The sequence below is a fragment of the Phaethon aethereus genome, assembly GCF_964289735.1.
Source record: "Phaethon aethereus genome assembly, chromosome: W".
In the NCBI taxonomy this organism is placed as follows: Eukaryota; Metazoa; Chordata; class Aves; order Phaethontiformes; family Phaethontidae; genus Phaethon; species Phaethon aethereus.
In genome coordinates, this window is record NC_138581.1 from 22,862,910 (window position 1) to 22,883,099 (window position 20,190).

Sequence of the window (20,190 nt, forward strand, 5' to 3'; positions counted from 1 at the left end):
CAACTAGGAAAAAGGAAACACAAGCTTTCTTAGGCGTTGTAGGTTTCTGGAGAATGCATATTCCAAATTACAGTCTGATTGTAAGCCTTCTCTATCAAGTGACCTGGAAGAAGAACGATTTCAAATGGGGCCCTGAGCAACGACAAGCCTTCGAACAAATTAAACAGGAGATAGTTCATGCAGTAGCCCTTGGGCCAGTCTGGGCAGGACAAGGTGTTAAAAATGTGCTCTACACTACAGCTGGGGAGAATGGCCCTACCTGGAGTCTCTGGCAGAAAGCACCAGGAGAGACTCGAGGTCGACCCTTAGGGTTTTGGAGTCAGGGATACAAAGGCTCCGAGGCGTGCTATACTCCAACTGAAAAAGAGATATTGGCAGCATATGAAAGGAGTTCGACCTGCTTCGGAAGTGGCCGGTATTGAAGCAGAGCTCCTCCCGGCACCCCAACTGCCAGTATTGAACTGGATGTTCAAAGGGAGGGTCCCCTCTACACATCATGCAACTGATGCTACGTGGAGTAAGTGGGTCACACTGATCACACAGCAGGCTCGAATAGGAAACCTTAATCGCCCAGGAATCTTGGAAGTGATCGTGGACTGGCCAGAAGGCAAAGGTTTTGGAATATCGCCAGAAGAGGAGGTGGTGCGTGCTGAAGAGGCCCCACTGTATGCTAAACTACCAAAAAACGAAAGGCAATATGCCCTGTTTACTGATGGGTCCTGTCTTATTGTAGGCAAATATCGAAGGTGGAAAGCTGCTGTATGGAGTCCTGCATGACGAGTCGCAGAAGCTGCTGAAGGACAAGGGGAATCGAGTCACTTTGCAGAGGTGAAAGCCATCCAGCTGGCTTTAGATATTGCTGGCTGAGAAAAGTAGCTAGTACTTCATCTCTGTAATGATTCATGGATGGTGGCAAAGACCCTGTGTGGGTAGTTACAACAATGGAAGCAGAGTAACTGGCAGCGCAGAGGCAAGCTGTGACACTGAGAAAGAGACTCCACTGTAAGGTTCAAATTAGATATTTGAACTTCACTTACAGGTCCAATAACAATATATTTGAACTTCACTCACAGGTCCAATATCCCACTGTTGCAGGTTTTTATGGATACAATGGAGGAATGCACTATTGCAATTCTAAACCACAGGCGTGCTAGACATTAATACCTTAAAAGAGTGCACCAATCACAGTCCCAAAGTATGCCAAACATGCATGTTTCTTAATCACTTATCCTCTCTCAGGCAAGGCCTCCTAACCCCTGGGAAGTTACCTTGTACAGCGTCCATTGCTCCCCCACTCCTACCCTGTGCAACTTCTCACTGCAGCCGAGCCACAGACAGCTTCTCCCTGCTCGGCGGTGGGGCATGCTGTGGCGGGCGGGGGCAGCCCGTCCCGGCCGGTTCTTCCTGCCGGTTTTTCCCGCCCAAAGCTTTACGGTCTTCATTTATGGGCAGGGGCAGGACTCGCCTGAGTGGATTATACGTTTATCTCTGGTGGTGTGATGGCCCATCAGCACACCAAGTAACTGAAAAGTGGTGGAATGGTGCTCAGGGCATTTGTTAAGGGATTATTCAAGGCTCCATTCAGGTTTCGGTTTCGGTTCTTACCATGATGCAGTGTTCAGGCAACCCCGGGCTGAGCCGTTTCTGCAGCTCCCCCCAAGTCATCTCTGCATAGATGAGGGTCTGTCAAGGTGAGAGGAAGCTGAGTCGATTCACAACTCCCTGCATCTCGCCCCCATGCTCCGAAACCGGTCTAGCCGGGCGATCCCATACACAAGCCCATCTGGGCTGCTGAATTATGGCAAGATATCGCTGCCCAGGTAGAGAATCTGGTTATAAAGGTATGCCACGTAGATGCCCACGTACCCAAGAGTCGTGCCACTGAAGAACATCAAAAGAGCCAGCAGGTGGATCAGGCTACTAAGATTGAAGTGGCTCAGGTGGATCTGGACTGGCAACATAAGGGTGAATTATTTATAGCTCGGTGGGCCCATGACACCTCAAGCCATCAGGGAAGAGATGCAACATACAGATGGGCTCGTGATCAAGGGGTGGATTTGACCATGGACACTATTGCACAGGTTATCCATGAATGTGAAATGTGTTCTGCAATCAAACAAGCCAAGCAGTTAAAGCCTCTGTGGTATGGAGGACGATGGCTGAAATATAAATATGGGGAGGCCTGGCAGATTGGCTATATCACACTCCCATAAACTCGCCAAGGCAAGCACCATGTGCTTACAATGGTGGAGGCAACCACCAATCATGTGCCCCATGCCACCACCCAAAACACTATCCTGTGCATTGAAAAGCAAGTCTTATGGCGACATGGCACCCCTGAATGGAGTCAGACAGCAGGACTCATTTCCAAAACAACCGCATAGACACCTGGGCCAAAGAGCGTGGCATTGAGTGGCTATATCCCATCCTCTATCATGCACCAGCCTCCGGGAAAATCGAATGATACAATGGACTGTTAAAGACTACACTGAGAGCAATGGGTGCTGGGACATTCAAACATTGGGATAAACATTTAGCAAAAGCCACCTGGTTAGTCATGAAACAAGGATCTAAAACAATTATAAGGTCAATTTCTCAATATATATACTTTTTGGAAGGTTATTGATTAGATGATTAGTTTAACTTTTATATAGATTTCTTTAGCCTAATAACCGTGTGATTATGTTTAACGGCCTATTCTCATAGTCCTTAGGCTGTATTTGCCTCAATGCTAACATTTTAGCTATGTGTAAACAGTTAATCATGAGGAAAGCAGGCCTCATGAAAATTAAAACAAAGAAGAGTTAAGAGCAAGGACTGAGAGATTAATGAGAACAGAGAAGATATCTTAACCTTGAGCATAGAGACAGACTGGCAGGAATGCTCAAACAAGGATGATAAGAAGGAACCGCTTGGCCGAACAACAGAAGGGGCAAACATCCCAAGGAGAAGAAATTATCCTCGAGAGACCCGTGACCATAAAAGGGAAAAAGGAGTAGGGGGCTAACTCCCCAAATGACCACCGATGACCACCCGAGACCCCCACGCATGCGTAGTGTAGTTTTGCAACGTCAGCCTTACGTAAATGTAGTAGATAAGCAGGGAGGCGGAGATTTCTCAGAAAATATGTGAATATTCATGTCTTTAAGGTATATCAAGAATGAACTTTTGTTTCAGCGCACGCATGTTAGGAGGAGATATCCCCCATGCATCCAGCACTGCAATAAAGATGTCTGCTTAATAACACGTCAATGTTATTGAGTTTAAATTTCTTTAACTTTTTTGAATCAGTCAACACCAAGAGACCTACCAATAGAGCCGGCCCTGCCCAATCAAAATTTTTACGTAGCATAGAGGGGGATAATGTCCCTGTGGTGCACGTGAAAAATATGCTGGGGAAGGCAGTCTGGGTTATTCCTGCCTCAGGCAAAGGCAAACACATCCGTGGGATTGCTTTTGCTCAAGGACCTGGGTGCACTTGGTGGGTAATGCGGGAGGATGGGGAAGTCCGATGTATACCTCAAGGGGATTTGATTTTTGGGGGAGAATAGCCAATGATTTGAATTATATTAATTGCTATATAATACTGTATGTCATCACTACTATGGTTGCTATATGCCATCTTAATGTTATTATAATAAGAACCACCCAGATTAATGAAGAATGAATTTTAATGAAACTGAATAAGGAGCAGCGGTGATGGAACTGGCTTCAGCATGCAACAACCCAACACCACATGCCATCTCTCCTGCCCTGAGAGACCGTTATGACAGATGGAGCCGAAAGTCATGGACTAAATGAACTCAAAGGACGTTTTAGAGAGATGGCCCATAAACTGAGGGAATGATATCTGTGTGTATATATCAAAAGACAGGAAAAGTGGTAGTGATTAATTGGAATGTATTGGAAAGTGTAGAACCTGGGCATGACGTAGATGGTATAGCATAAGGGGTAGATAGTGTCCTGGTTTTGGCTGGGATAGAATTAATTTTCTTTCTGATTGCAGGTATAGTGCTGTGTTTTGGATTTGGGATGAAAATAATGTTGATAACATACTGGTTTTAGTTGTTGCTAAGCAGTCAAGGACAGTCCAGCTTCTGGTCACAAGTGGTGTTCCCCAGGGCTCGGTTCTGGGGCCGGTCTTGTTCAATATCTTTATTGATGACCTGGATGAGGGGATCAAGTGCTCCCTCAGTAAGTTTGCAGATGACACCAAGTTGGGTGGGAGTGTTGATCTGCTGGAGGGTAGGAGGGCTCTGCAGAGGGATCTGGACAGGCTGGATCGATGGGCAGAGGTCAACTGTATGAAGTTTAATAAGGCCAAGTGCCGGGTCCTGCACTTCGGTCACAACAACCCCATGCAACGCTACAGGCTTGGGGAGGAGTGGCTAGAGAGCTGCCCGGTGGAAAAGGACCTGGGGGTGCTGGTTGACAGCCAGCTGAATATGAGCTGGCAGTGTGCCCAGGTGGCCAAGAAGGCCAACAGCATCCTGGCCTGTATCAGAAATAGTGTGGCCAGCAGGAGTAGGGGAGTGATTGTACCCCTGTACTCGGCACTGGTGAGGCCGCACCTTGAATACTGTGTTCACTTTTGGGCCCCTCACTACAAGAAGGATGCTGAGGTGCTGGAGCATGTCCAGAGAAGGGCAATGAAGCTGGTGAGGGGTCTTATGAGGAGCGGCTGAGGGAACTGGGGTTGTTCAGTCTGGAGAAGAGGAGCCTCAGGGGAGACCTTATTGCTCTCTACAACTACCTGAAAGGGGGTTGTGGCAACATGGGTGTTGGTCTCTTCTCCCAAGTAACTAGTGATACGATGAGAGGAAATGGCCTCAAGTTGCGCCAGGGGAGGTTTAGATTGGATATTAGGAAAAAATTCTTCACTGAGAGAGTGATCAAACATTGGAACAGGCTGCCCAGGGAGGTGGTGGAGTCACCATCTCTGGAAGTGTTCAAAAAACATGTGGATGTGGTGCTTTGGGACATGGTTTAGGGGGTACGGTGGCGTTGGGTTAACGGTTGGACTTGATGATCTCGAAGGTCCATTCCAACCTTAATGATCCTGTGATTCTCATGTTGGCCTGCCAGTAAGCAGGTGGGGGGGGTGCATGGGAAGCTGGGAGGGGACACAGCCAGGACAGCTGACCCAAACTAGCCAAAGAGATATTCCATACCATACGACATCGTGCTCAGTATATAAACTGGGGGAGTTGGCTGGGAAGGCATCAGTCAGCGGGTGGTGAGGAATTGTGCTGTGCATCACTTGTTTCGTATATTCTTTTATCATTCTTCTTCTTCTTTTTTTTCTGTCCTATTAAACTGTCTTTATCTCAACTCACGAGTTCTACCCTTTTTTTTGTGTTTTTTTTTTAATTCTCTCGCCCATCCCGCTGGGGGTGGGCAAACTGCTGTGTGGTTCTTTTGGCCACCTGCCGGGTTAAACCACAACAATTTCCTATGAAATCTTTCAGATCTTTTCTTCCGTAGTAATGAAGAGATGGTGTCGTGGTTTAGTCCCGGCCGGCAACTAAGCACCACGCAGCTGCTCGCTCACTCCCCCACGGTGGGACAGGGGAGAGAATCAGAAGAGTAAAAGTGAGGAAATTCATGGTTTGAGATAAAGATAGTTTAATAAGTAAAGCAAAAGACGTGCACGCAAGCAAAGCAAAACAAGGAATCCATTCACCACCCCCCATGGGCGGGCAGGCAGGTGTTCAGCCATCTCTAGGAAAGCAGGGCTGCATCACGCATAATGGTTTCTTGGGAAGACAGACGCCATAACTCCGAACATCCCTCCACCCCTTCCTTCTTCTTCATCCCAGCTTTATATACTGAGCATGACGTTGTATGGTATGGAATATTTCTTTGGCCAGCCTGGGTCAGCTGTCCTGGCTGTGTCCCCTCCCAGCTTCCCATGCACCCCCAGCCTTCTTGTTAGCAGGCCAGCACGAGAAGCTGGACTGTCCTTGACTACTTAGCAACAACTCAAAACATCAGCACGTTATCAACAGTTTCTCATCCCACATCCAAAACATAGCCTCACACTAGCTTCTGTGAAGAAAATGAACTCTACCCTGGCTGAAACCAGGACAGATGGGTTTTAAGTTTTTATCCCATGAGGTTAGAGGGATGTTTTAAAACATAAAGATTTTCCAGGGACGAGAATTTCTGTTTTCTAACTTTCTCTTAAATTCATGACTGTAACATAAGTAGTACCGAATGTTCTGTGAATCAGATTTACAACCATTACTAGAAAAAAAAATGTTTTTAACTTCCTGATGTCTGCACATTTAAAAATCTTTGTATTGTTTCTGTAACATATTTATCTGTTTGCAAACACATTCAGGGGCCATGCTTAGGGCAGGCAAGAGAAACATTTTAGTTTATATAATTCACTTAGTCTGGAGAGCTGGGGAAATGAGGTGAAGTGATGGGAGTTGCCAGTAACCTTCCTCTTGAGTCGATGATGTCTCCATGCAAAAATATCCATCCAAGTGTCACTCTTTCTCCAGTTTCATCCGTTTCTTTGAAGGCAGGGTTGGAAAGTGATTAAAAAATAGTCCGGTTATAGTAAATGGTAAAAGAATATGGTCTTTCATATATAGAAAGCACACAGTGCATGAATGGAAGGAAAGATACTGCCCTAAATGCAATGTGAATGAATGAGTTGGCAAGACAAACTGGAGGACAGGTTATTTGGTCAAGGTAGTAGGAGTTAAGAGGGTCCTACTTCTCTTCGTGTTCCCACAATAGGGTCTGGGTTTGGACCTAGGTAGAGGAAGGGAGAAGGGGGAGGAGAACTAACAGATTTAATTTACAAGGTTGATTGGAAATACAGAGACTTGACATGTCTGGTTTTTGTGAGTGGCTATGTTTCTGTCATAGGATCCCAATACTCATTTTTTAGTAGGACTCGTCTTCTGGCAGCTTATGCTCCTGAATGACCTTACTGAAGGATCAGACTGGTGTTTGCTTATGTCAGAGCAAGGCAGGGAGGCGGGAACACGGCTTCACCAGCTTGCTTCATCTTAAACTGTCACAGAGCTTTCTTCACTGCTGAGCACAGGTGGTTTGGAAACAGTATGCTCCCTGTACCTGGATGCCACTCCTCACGTGGCATGGCAAAATGGGTTTGCTGGCCATCAGCCCTCTCAGCATTGCTGGCAGAGCCAAGCGTATCAGCAACAACTGCATCTTGAATAGACCTTTAAATTGTGATACGCAACACACTGCATTTATTAGCACCTGAAACCCTGCCTGCATGTGGGTGTTCAGCTGCTGTCCCAGCGAGAGCTACTGCATGCTCTCCAAAGGCAGGCCTTGCAGCATGCAGCAGCACATTGCACAGCACCCTGCAGCTGGGCTGTGGCAATGTAGACAGCCTAGCGATCTCACTGTGATAGCTCGATTTCTTAATTAAAAGTACGTGTATGTTCGACACATCTTGCTTTGGCATCAGAAGGGACCACCCGTGCTTAGGAGCGCTTAGTCCTAGCTTCCCGCTATCAGCGGGCACAGGCCCCGCGAGCGATGGCGGTGCCACCTGGCAACACGGGGGGAGCTTCAGCTTCGAGGCGGTGCTGCTTCCGACACTGGTGGGCCCAGGCCAGTCCCTCGCACCGCGCCGGCGCTGAGGGGAACCGTCACCGCCGCTGAGAAGCGCCCTGCGCCCGCCTTTCCCCCCGGTCCCGAAATCCGGGTGAATCCCCAGTGCTCCTCGGGTGAGGTGGTGGTATAAAGACGCCCCGGCCCCCTCACTCCGCCCTGCAGCCTTCGGGGCTGTTTCTCCCATTCCGCCGCCTCACCCCGCCGGCAGGGCCCGCCTACAGGAGCCACACCCCTCGAGGCGCCGCTGAGCCGACCCAGCCCTTCCCTCTCAAACAGCAATGGTTTGGCCTCGGGGAGGGTGGGAAGACGATAAATGCGGGATCTACTTCCGGATTTGGGTGCGGACGGGCAGTGCGTGGTTGCTTGTTCTTGGCCCGCGCTCTGGCAGTGCGCGGATGTATGCTATGCGCAGACTCGGACCTTGGCTCAAGATGGCGGCGGATAAACAGAAGCACGACCACGGACGGGTGAAGATCGGGTATTATATCTTGGGTGATACGCTCGGCGTTGGCACCTTCGGCAAAGTCAAGGGTGAGCGGCGGGGAATAGGGCTGCCGCCTGCCCCGCGGAGCGGCACGGCCGAGTACGGGCTGCGGGGGGTAGCGTGCCGGGCGAGTGTGTCGGGCTCAGCAGCGGCTGCGGGATGCGGCTGCGGGATGCGGCTGCCTGCGGTCGCCTCACGGCGGCAGGTCCCCTGGGGCTTGAGCCAGGCGGCCGTCGAGGCCTGACCGGGGCTGGGGGGCGTGTGGGGGCTAGGCACCCGCCCTAACCCGGGATTGGCTCCGCTTCGTCTTCCGCTCAGAGCGGGGGGGGGGGGGAAGGGCAGGAGTCTGAGCTTCACCGGGGGCGGCGCCGGGAAAACTGAGCTACTGGGCGCTGCCCGGCCGTGCCCGCCGGACCGGTTGAGTCATCGGTCTGTGGGGGTGCTGGGAGAGGGGCTGGGGGGAGTGACTGCAGGGCTGACGTGTCGTCGGGACAGCCGCGGTAAGGCGTTTCACTAGCCGTTAACTGGAGCCTCGGCCACAGCCGCGGTGGCAGCAGGGTGGGGACCTGGGGCTACGTTCTGAATGGCCAGCAAACCCATTTTGCCATGCCACGTGAGGAGTGGCATCCAGGTACAGGGAGCATACTGTTTCCAAACCACCTGTGCTCAGCAGTGAAGAAAGCTCTGTGACAGTTTAAGATGAAGCAAGCTGGTGAAGCCGTGTTCCCGCCTCCCTGCCTTGCTCTGACATAAGCAAACACCAGTCTGATCCTTCAGTAAGGTCATTCAGGAGCATAAGCTGCCAGAAGACGAGTCCTACTAAAAAATGAGTATTGGGATCCTATGACAGAAACATAGCCACTCACAAAAACCAGACATGTCAAGTCTCTGTATTTCCAATCAACCTTGTAAATTAAATCTGTTAGTTCTCCTCCCCCTTCTCCCTTCCTCTACCTAGGTCCAAACCCAGACCCTATTGTGGGAACACGAAGAGAAGTAGGACCCTCTTAACTCCTACTACCTTGACCAAATAACCTGTCCTCCAGTTTGTCTTGCCAACTCATTCATTCACATTGCATTTAGGGCAGTATCTTTCCTTCCATTCATGCACTGTGTGCTTTCTATATATGAAAGACCATATTCTTTTACCATTTACTATAACCGGACTATTTTTTAATCACTTTCCAACCCTGCCTTCAAAGAAACGGATGAAACTGGAGAAAGAGTGACACTTGGATGGATATTTTTGCATGGAGACATCATCGACTCAAGAGGAAGGTTACTGGCAACTCCCATCACTTCACCTCATTTCCCCAGCTCTCCAGACTAAGTGAATTATATAAACTAAAATGTTTCTCTTGCCTGCCCTAAGCATGGCCCCTGAATGTGTTTGCAAACAGATAAATATGTTACAGAAACAATACAAAGATTTTTAAATGTGCAGACATCAGGAAGTTAAAAACATTTTTTTTTCTAGTAATGGTTGTAAATCTGATTCACAGAACATTCGGTACTACTTATGTTACAGTCATGAATTTAAGAGAAAGTTAGAAAACAGAAATTCTCGTCCCTGGAAAATCTTTATGTTTTAAAACATCCCTCTAACCTCATGGGATAAAAACTTAAAACCCATCTGTCCTGGTTTCAGCCAGGGTAGAGTTCATTTTCTTCACAGAAGCTAGTGTGAGGCTATGTTTTGGATGTGGGATGAGAAACTGTTGATAACGTGCTGATGTTTTGAGTTGTTGCTAAGTAGTCAAGGACAGTCCAGCTTCTCGTGCTGGCCTGCTAACAAGAAGGCTGGGGGTGCATGGGAAGCTGGGAGGGGACACAGCCAGGACAGCTGACCCAGGCTGGCCAAAGAAATATTCCATACCATACAACGTCATGCTCAGTATATAAAGCTGGGATGAAGAAGAAGGAAGGGGTGGAGGGATGTTCGGAGTTATGGCGTCTGTCTTCCCAAGAAACCATTATGCGTGATGCAGCCCTGCTTTCCTAGAGATGGCTGAACACCTGCCTGCCCGCCCATGGGGGGTGGTGAATGGATTCCTTGTTTTGCTTTGCTTGCGTGCACGTCTTTTGCTTTACTTATTAAACTATCTTTATCTCAAACCATGAATTTCCTCACTTTTACTCTTCTGATTCTCTCCCCTGTCCCACCGTGGGGGAGTGAGCGAGCAGCTGCGTGGTGCTTAGTTGCCGGCCGGGACTAAACCACGACACCATCTCTTCATTACTACGGAAGAAAAGATCTGAAAGATTTCATAGGAAATTGTTGTGGTTTAACCCGGCAGGTGGCCAAAAGAACCACACAGCAGTTTGCCCACCCCCAGCGGGATGGGCGAGAGAATTAAAAAAAAAACACAAAAAAAAGGGTAGAACTCGTGAGTTGAGATAAAGACAGTTTAATAGGACAGAAAAAAAAGAAGAAGAAGAATGATAAAAGAATATACGAAACAAGTGATGCACAGCACAATTCCTCACCACCCGCTGACTGATGCCTTCCCAGCCAACTCCCCCAGTTTATATACTGAGCACGATGTCGTATGGTATGGAATATCTCTTTGGCTAGTTTGGGTCAGCTGTCCTGGCTGTGTCCCCTCCCAGCTTCCCATGCACCCCCCCCACCTGCTTACTGGCAGGCCAACATGAGAATCACAGGATCATTAAGGTTGGAATGGACCTTCGAGATCATCAAGTCCAACCGTTAACCCAACGCCACCGTACCCCCTAAACCATGTCCCAAAGCACCACATCCACATGTTTTTTGAACACTTCCAGAGATGGTGACTCCACCACCTCCCTGGGCAGCCTGTTCCAATGTTTGATCACTCTCTCAGTGAAGAATTTTTTCCTAATATCCAATCTAAACCTCCCCTGGCGCAACTTGAGGCCATTTCCTCTCATCGTATCACTAGTTACTTGGGAGAAGAGACCAACACCCATGTTGCCACAACCCCCTTTCAGGTAGTTGTAGAGAGCAATAAGGTCTCCCCTGAGGCTCCTCTTCTCCAGACTGAACAACCCCAGTTCCCTCAGCCGCTCCTCATAAGACCCCTCACCAGCTTCATTGCCCTTCTCTGGACATGCTCCAGCACCTCAGCATCCTTCTTGTAGTGAGGGGCCCAAAAGTGAACACAGTATTCAAGGTGCGGCCTCACCAGTGCCGAGTACAGGGGTACAATCACTCCCCTACTCCTGCTGGCCACACTATTTCTGATACAGGCCAGGATGCTGTTGGCCTTCTTGGCCACCTGGGCACACTGCCAGCTCATATTCAGCTGGCTGTCAACCAGCACCCCCAGGTCCTTTTCCACCGGGCAGCTCTCTAGCCACTCCTCCCCAAGCCTGTAGCGTTGCATGGGGTTGTTGTGACCGAAGTGCAGGACCCGGCACTTGGCCTTATTAAACTTCATACAGTTGACCTCTGCCCATCGATCCAGCCTGTCCAGATCCCTCTGCAGAGCCCTCCTACCCTCCAGCAGATCAACACTCCCACCCAACTTGGTGTCATCTGCAAACTTACTGAGGGAGCACTTGATCCCCTCATCCAGGTCATCAATAAAGATATTGAACAAGACCGGCCCCAGAACCGAGCCCTGGGGAACACCACTTGTGACCAGAAGCTGGACTGTCCTTGACTGCTTAGCAACAACTAAAACCAGTATGTTATCAACATTATTTTCATCCCAAATCCAAAACACAGCACTATACCTGCAATCAGAAAGAAAATTAATTCTATCCCAGCCAAAACCAGGACACTATCTACCCCTTATGCTATACCATCTACGTCATGCCCAGGTTCTACACTTTCCAATACATTCCAATTAATCACTACCACTTTTCCTGTCTTTTGATATATACACACAGATATCATTCCCTCAGTTTATGGGCCATCTCTCTAAAACGTCCTTTGAGTTCATTTAGTCCATGACTTTCGGCTCCATCTGTCATAACGGTCTCTCAGGGCAGGAGAGATGGCATGTGGTGTTGGGTTGTTGCATGCTGAAGCCAGTTCCATCACCGCTGCTCCTTATTCAGTTTCATTAAAATTCATTCTTCATTAATCTGGGTGGTTCTTATTATAATAACATTAAGATGGCATATAGCAACCATAGTAGTGATGACATACAGTATTATATAGCAATTAATATAATTCAAATCATTGGCTATTCTCCCCCAAAAATCAAATCCCCTTGAGGTATACATCGGACTTCCCCATCCTCCCGCATTACCCACCAAGTGCACCCAGGTCCTTGAGCAAAAGCAATCCCACGGATGTGTTTGCCTTTGCCTGAGGCAGGAATAACCCAGACTGCCTTCCCCAGCATATTTTTCACGTGCACCACAGGGACATTATCCCCCTCTATGCTACGTAAAAATTTTGATTGGGCAGGGCCGGCTCTATTGGTAGGTCTCTTGGTGTTGACTGATTCAAAAAAGTTAAAGAAATTTAAACTCAATAACATTGACGTGTTATTAAGCAGACATCTTTATTGCAGTGCTGGATGCATGGGGGATATCTCCTCCTAACATGCGTGCGCTGAAACAAAAGTTCATTCTTGATATACCTTAAAGACATGAATATTCACATATTTTCTGAGAAATCTCCGCCTCCCTGCTTATCTACTACATTTACGTAAGGCTGACGTTGCAAAACTACACTACGCATGCGTGGGGGTCTCGGGTGGTCATCGGTGGTCATTTGGGGAGTTAGCCCCCTACTCCTTTTTCCCTTTTATGGTCACGGGTCTCTCGAGGATAATTTCTTCTCCTTGGGATGTTTGCCCCTTCTGTTGTTCGGCCAAGCGGTTCCTTCTTATCATCCTTGTTTGAGCATTCCTGCCAGTCTGTCTCTATGCTCAAGGTTAAGATATCTTCTCTGTTCTCATTAATCTCTCAGTCCTTGCTCTTAACTCTTCTTTGTTTTAATTTTCATGAGGCCTGCTTTCCTCATGATTAACTGTTTACACATAGCTAAAATGTTAGCATTGAGGCAAATACAGCCTAAGGACTATGAGAATAGGCCGTTAAACATAATCACACGGTTATTAGGCTAAAGAAATCTATATAAAAGTTAAACTAATCATCTAATCAATAACCTTCCAAAAAGTATATATATTGAGAAATTGACCTTATAATTGTTTTAGATCCTTGTTTCATGACTAACCAGGTGGCTTTTGCTAAATGTTTATCCCAATGTTTGAATGTCCCAGCACCCATTGCTCTCAGTGTAGTCTTTAACAGTCCATTGTATCATTCGATTTTCCCGGAGGCTGGTGCATGATAGAGGATGGGATATAGCCACTCAATGCCACGCTCTTTGGCCCAGGTGTCTATGCGGTTGTTTTGGAAATGAGTCCTGCTGTCTGACTCCATTCAGGGGTGCCATGTCGCCATAAGACTTGCTTTTCAATGCACAGGATAGTGTTTTGGGTGGTGGCATGGGGCACATGATTGGTGGTTGCCTCCACCATTGTAAGCACATGGTGCTTGCCTTGGCGAGTTTATGGGAGTGTGATATAGCCAATCTGCCAGGCCTCCCCATATTTATATTTCAGCCATCGTCCTCCATACCACAGAGGCTTTAACTGCTTGGCTTGTTTGATTGCAGAACACATTTCACATTCATGGATAACCTGTGCAATAGTGTCCATGGTCAAATCCACCCCTTGATCACGAGCCCATCTGTATGTTGCATCTCTTCCCTGATGGCTTGAGGTGTCATGGGCCCACCGAGCTATAAATAATTCACCCTTATGTTGCCAGTCCAGATCCACCTGAGCCACTTCAATCTTAGTAGCCTGATCCACCTGCTGGCTCTTTTGATGTTCTTCAGTGGCACGACTCTTGGGTACGTGGGCATCTACGTGGCATACCTTTATAACCAGATTCTCTACCTGGGCAGCGATATCTTGCCATAATTCAGCAGCCCAGATGGGCTTGTGTATGGGATCGCCCGGCTAGACCGGTTTCGGAGCATGGGGGCGAGATGCAGGGAGTTGTGAATCGACTCAGCTTCCTCTCACCTTGACAGACCCTCATCTATGCAGAGATGACTTGGGGGGAGCTGCAGAAACGGCTCAGCCCGGGGTTGCCTGAACACTGCATCATGGTAAGAACCGAAACCGAAACCTGAATGGAGCCTTGAATAATCCCTTAACAAATGCCCTGAGCACCATTCCACCACTTTTCAGTTACTTGGTGTGCTGATGGGCCATCACACCACCAGAGATAAACGTATAATCCACTCAGGCGAGTCCTGCCCCTGCCCATAAATGAAGACCGTAAAGCTTTGGGCGGGAAAAACCGGCAGGAAGAACCGGCCGGGACGGGCTGCCCCCGCCCGCCACAGCATGCCCCACCGCCGAGCAGGGAGAAGCTGTCTGTGGCTCGGCTGCAGTGAGAAGTTGCACAGGGTAGGAGTGGGGGAGCAATGGACGCTGTACAAGGTAACTTCCCAGGGGTTAGGAGGCCTTGCCTGAGAGAGGATAAGTGATTAAGAAACATGCATGTTTGGCATACTTTGGGACTGTGATTGGTGCACTCTTTTAAGGTATTAATGTCTAGCACGCCTGTGGTTTAGAATTGCAATAGTGCATTCCTCCATTGTATCCATAAAAACCTGCAACAGTGGGATATTGGACCTGTGAGTGAAGTTCAAATATATTGTTATTGGACCTGTAAGTGAAGTTCAAATATCTAATTTGAACCTTACAGTGGAGTCTCTTTCTCAGTGTCACAGCTTGCCTCTGCGCTGCCAGTTACTCTGCTTCCATTGTTGTAACTACCCACACAGGGTCTTTGCCACCATCCATGAATCATTACAGAGATGAAGTACTAGCTACTTTTCTCAGCCAGCAATATCTAAAGCCAGCTGGATGGCTTTCACCTCTGCAAAGTGACTCGATTCCCCTTGTCCTTCAGCAGCTTCTGCGACTCGTCATGCAGGACTCCATACAGCAGCTTTCCACCTTCGATATTTGCCTACAATAAGACAGGACCCATCAGTAAACAGGGCATATTGCCTTTCGTTTTTTGGTAGTTTAGCATACAGTGGGGCCTCTTCAGCACGCACCACCTCCTCTTCTGGCGATATTCCAAAACCTTTGCCTTCTGGCCAGTCCACGATCACTTCCAAGATTCCTGGGCGATTAAGGTTTCCTATTCGAGCCTGCTGTGTGATCAGTGTGACCCACTTACTCCACGTAGCATCAGTTGCATGATGTGTAGAGGGGACCCTCCCTTTGAACATCCAGTTCAATACTGGCAGTTGGGGTGCCGGGAGGAGCTCTGCTTCAATACCGGCCACTTCCGAAGCAGGTCGAACTCCTTTCATATGCTGCCAATATCTCTTTTTCAGTTGGAGTATAGCACGCCTCGGAGCCTTTGTATCCCTGACTCCAAAACCCTAAGGGTCGACCTCGAGTCTCTCCTGGTGCTTTCTGCCAGAGACTCCAGGTAGGGCCATTCTCCCCAGCTGTAGTGTAGAGCACATTTTTAACACCTTGTCCTGCCCAGACTGGCCCAAGGGCTACTGCATGAACTATCTCCTGTTTAATTTGTTCGAAGGCTTGTCGTTGCTCAGGGCCCCATTTGAAATCGTTCTTCTTCCAGGTCACTTGATAGAGAAGGCTTACAATCAGACTGTAATTTGGAATATGCATTCTCCAGAAACCTACAACGCCTAAGAAAGCTTGTGTTTCCTTTTTCCTAGTTGGTGGAGACATAGCTGTTATTTTGTTGATCACATCCATTGGGATCTGACGACGTCCACCTTGCCATTTTATTCCTAAAAACTGGATCTCCTGTGCAGGTCCTTTGACCTTACTTTGTTTCATGGCAAAACCGGCTTTCAGAAGGGTTTGAATTATTTTCTTCCCTTTCTCAAAAACTTCTTCTGCTGTGTTGCCCCATACAATGATAATGTCATCAATGTATTGCAGATGCTCCGGAGCTTCACCCTGTTCCAGTGCAGTCTGGATCGTTGCATGGGGTTGTTGGCCCATGTTGGCCTGTAGCGTTGCATGGGGTTGTTGTGGCCGAAGTGCAGGACCCTGCACTTGGCCTTATTAAACCTCATACAGTTGGCCTCTGCCCATCGATCCAGCCTGTCCAGATCCCTCTGCAGAGCCCTCCTACCCTCCAGCAGATCAACACTCCCACCCAACTTGGTGTCATCTGCAAACTTACTGAGGGAGCACTCAATTCCCTCATCCAGATCATCTATAAAGATATTGAACAAGACCGGCCCCAGAACCGAGCCCTGGGGAACACCGCTTGTGACTGGCCGCCAGCCGGATTTAACATCGTTCACCACAACTCTCTGGGCTCAGCCATCCAGCCAGTTCTTTACCCAGCGAAGAGTAAACCTGTCTAAGTCACGAGCCGCCAGTTTCTCCAGGAGAATGCTGTGGGAGACTCTGTCAAAGGCTTTACTAAAGTCCAGGTAGACAACGTCCAGAGTCTTTCCTTCATCCACTAGGCGGGTCACCTGGTCATCGAAGGAGATCAGGTTGGTCAAGCAGGACCTGCCTTTCATGAACCCGTGCTGGCTGGGCCTGATCGCTTGGTTGTCCTGCAGATGCCCTGTGAGCACTCTCAAGACCAACCGCTCCATAATCTTCCCCGATACAGAGGTCAGGCTGACAGGCCTGTAGTTCCCAGGATCCTCCTTCCGGCCTTTCTTGTAGACGGGCGTCACATTGGCAAGCCTCCAGTCTTCTGGGACCTCCCCTGTTAACCAGGACTGCTGATAAATGATGGAGAGTGGCTTGGCAAGCACCTCCACCAGCTCTCTCAGTACTCTCGGGTGGATCCCATCAGGCCCCATAGACTTGTGGGTGTCCAGGTGGTTTAGCATGTCCTTGACTGCTTCCTCCTGGATTATGGGAGGGTTATTGTGCTCTCCATCCCCATCTTCCAGCTCAGGGGGCTGAATACCCTGTTGATGCCTGGACTGGCTATTAAAGATGCTCCGGAGCTTCACCCTGTTCCAGTGCAGTCTGGATCAGCCCATGGCAAATGGTAGGGCTGTGTTTCCACCCCTGGGGCAGCCGGTTCCAGGTGTACTGGATGCCCCTCCAAGTGAAAGCAAACTGTGGCCTGCACTCTGCTGCCAAAGGGATTGGGAAAAACGTGTTTGTTAGCGATATCACTTGTGGCATACCACTTGGCTGCCTTTGAGTTTGTATTGGAGTTCTATCGTGTCCAGCATGGCAGCACTCAGTGGCGGCATGACTTCATTCAGACCATGATAGTCTACTGTTAGTCTCCACTCTCCATTAGACTTTTGCACTGGCCATATGTGACTGTTAAAGGGTGAGCTGATCACTCCTTTGCTCTCCAGTCGACGAATCAGCTTATGGATGGGAATCGGGGAGTCTCTGTTGGTGTGATATTGCTGCCGGTGCACTGCTGTGGTAGCGATCGGCACCTGTTGTTCTTCAACCCTCAGCAACCCCACAACAGAAGGGTCCTCTGAGAGACCAGGCAAGGTGGACAGCTGTTTAATTTCCTCCAAGGCAGCTATACCAAAAGCCCACCGGTACCCTTTTGGGTCCTTGAAATACCCTCTCCTGAGGTAGTCTGTGCCCAGGATGCACGGAGCTTCTGGGCCAGCCACAATGGGGCGCTTCTGCCACTCATTCCCAGTTTAGGCTCACTTCGGCCTCCAGTACAGCCAGCTGTTGGGATCCCCCTGTCACTCCAGAAATAGAGATAGGTTCTGCCCCTTTATAGCTTGATGGCATTAGGGTACCCTGTGCACCGGTGTCCACTAGAGCCTTATACTCCTGTGGGTCTGATGTGCCAGGCCATTGAATCCACACAGTCCAGTAAACTCTGTTATCCCTCTCCTCCACCTGGTTGAGGCAGGGCCCCTCTAATTCTGGTCATAGTGGCCGTTACTCAGTTCTTGTGAATACAAATCGGAAGTCCCTTTATTAAGATCAGAAGTCAGCCCAGCCCTTCTACTCTGTCTGGGGAACTGCTCACTGGAAACTGGAGCAGCAATTTTCCTGGAAGAACTCCCTTTTGTGATCGTTTCTCCTTGCAACTCACTTATCCGGGGCTTCTAAGGTTGAGGTAGATTTTCCATCCCCCTTTCTCATGTCCTTTCTGTGGTCATGCAGGTAAAACCACAGGGTGGCCCGAGGTGTGTACCCCCTATATCCTCTCTCTTGAGCAGAAGAATGCTTACTCCTAACAGCTGAGATACTGGTCCGTACAGGTAGGGAGCAGACCATATCGTCTTTGAATCCCTAGAACTCCCGGGACAGTTTCTCAGCTATCATGTCTGGCCATTTCTCCACAGCCAGGATGCAGGCCCGTAGGGAGGAGGAGAGATTTTCTTCGTATTGCCGGAGTTGGCCAGCCAATTCATCCACCGTTGGTCCATCTCTGTCTTTCCAGGTCATTACTGCTAATGAGTTGGCATACAATGATGGTGCGCTCCATACAAACTTTTGTCACATGGGTCGTGTGCACTGGACTTCATATGTATATCTGTTGTCCGGGTTATTATAAATCACCTCCACCACGGCTAATTCCCTCAAGTACTGGATACCTCTCTCCATGGTGGTCCACTTGCCTGGGTGACATGTAACATCTTCCTTGAAGGGATACCTTTCCTTCACGCCTGACAGGAGTTGCCTCCAGAGACTGAGGGCTTGTTTCCCTTTCCCAATCGCTTTGTCAATGCCCCCTTCCCTAGAAAGGGATCCCAGCTGCTTGGCTTCCCTACCCTCTAATTCCAGGCTACTGGCCCTGTTATCCCAGCATTGGAGCAGCCAGGTGACAATGTGCTCACCTGGATGACGGCTGCAGTCTTTTCACATATCTCACATCTCACTCAGGGATAGGGATTGGGTAGTCATCTCTGGTTCTGCCTCTTTCTCCTCTGGTTCTCGTGATGACCCTTCAATCATCCTTCACTAAGCGAGCTGAGTTTCGTGTCCATTTCTTCTTGTGTATAGGGGCAATTGATACCGGCACGGGTTGGTTCTCTGATTCTTCTGCAGTGTCTGTCGCTGGGATTTGAGTAGCCACAGTGCCTGTCGCAGGGGTTTGAGTAGCTGCAGTGCCTCTCGAAGGGGTTTGAGTAGCTGCAGTGCCTGTCGCCAGGGTGGTATTTTTAAATAATTGTTTAACTTTAAACAAGACCTGAAACACATTCCAGAGTACGAGCAATAGGAACATGCCAGTTTGAACATCCCAAGTATATTCAAAATTCTCAAGAGCTGTTGTAAATAGCGTGGAGGAGAAGGGGAAGGTGAAGGAAGCTCTCTCCCCCGTAAATTGGTTCTCCAAGGAGAAAAGGCAAACAGTGTAATTATTAATAGTTTCCAAGAGATGGCTCGTGAAGTACAGAGGTGATGGCAATGCTGAGTACAAATACTAGATTAGTGTCACGACCAGCCATTTTATTATATCATAAGCCACTGTTACAAAGTACAACACAATGATAACCTTGACCCAGTTCCCAGAGGTGATAAACAGCACAATAGGGAATATATACAGCAAGTAAGGTGTTACATAACGCAACCCTGAGAACAAGCACAAGAACTTAGAGAGCAAATAAATAAACATTGTGACGAGCAACTATCAAGCTAATATAATGACTGCTAATAAACAAATTTGTTCTAATGTGCTCTGGTCATATCTGTCATTATCTCAACCCATCATGCCCCACGTTGGGTGCCAAAAAGGACTGTCGTGGTTTAACCCAGCAGGTAGCCGAAACAGCCACACAGCCCTTCACTCACCGTCCCCCCACACCCCTCCAGCAGGATGGGGGAGAGAGTCGGAACAGAAAAAGGGTAGAACTCGTGGGTTCAGATAAAGACAGTTTAATAGGACAGGGGAAATAAAAAGAATAGTAATAATGATGATAATAACAATAATGATAAAAGAATATACAAAACAAGTGATGCACAGCCCAATTGCTCACGACCCGCTGACCAATGCCCAGTTAGTTCCCAAGCCTCGGCCCCTCCCCAGCCATCTCCCCCAGTTTATATACTGGGCATGACATCGTATGGTATGGAATATCCCTTTGGCCAGTTTGGGTCAGCTGTCCTGGCTGTGTCCCCTCCTAG

At 48.6% G+C, this 20,190-nt stretch overlaps 1 protein-coding gene across 2 annotated transcripts in view; it reads left to right on the plus strand.

Annotated features, from left to right (window-relative positions):
• Positions 1–8,009: 8,009 nt before the first annotated feature.
• LOC309415239 (5'-AMP-activated protein kinase catalytic subunit alpha-1-like) overlaps positions 8,010–20,190 on the plus strand; it is a gene marked incomplete at both ends in the record, with an annotated part of 67,810 nt that continues 55,629 nt past the window's right edge. For both annotated transcript variants that reach the window (XM_082012698.1, XM_082012699.1), the window contains one exon: positions 8,010–8,136. In XM_082012698.1, coding sequence (XP_081868824.1) covers positions 8,010–8,136 — 127 coding nt within the window. The remainder of the gene's footprint in view (positions 8,137–20,190) is intronic.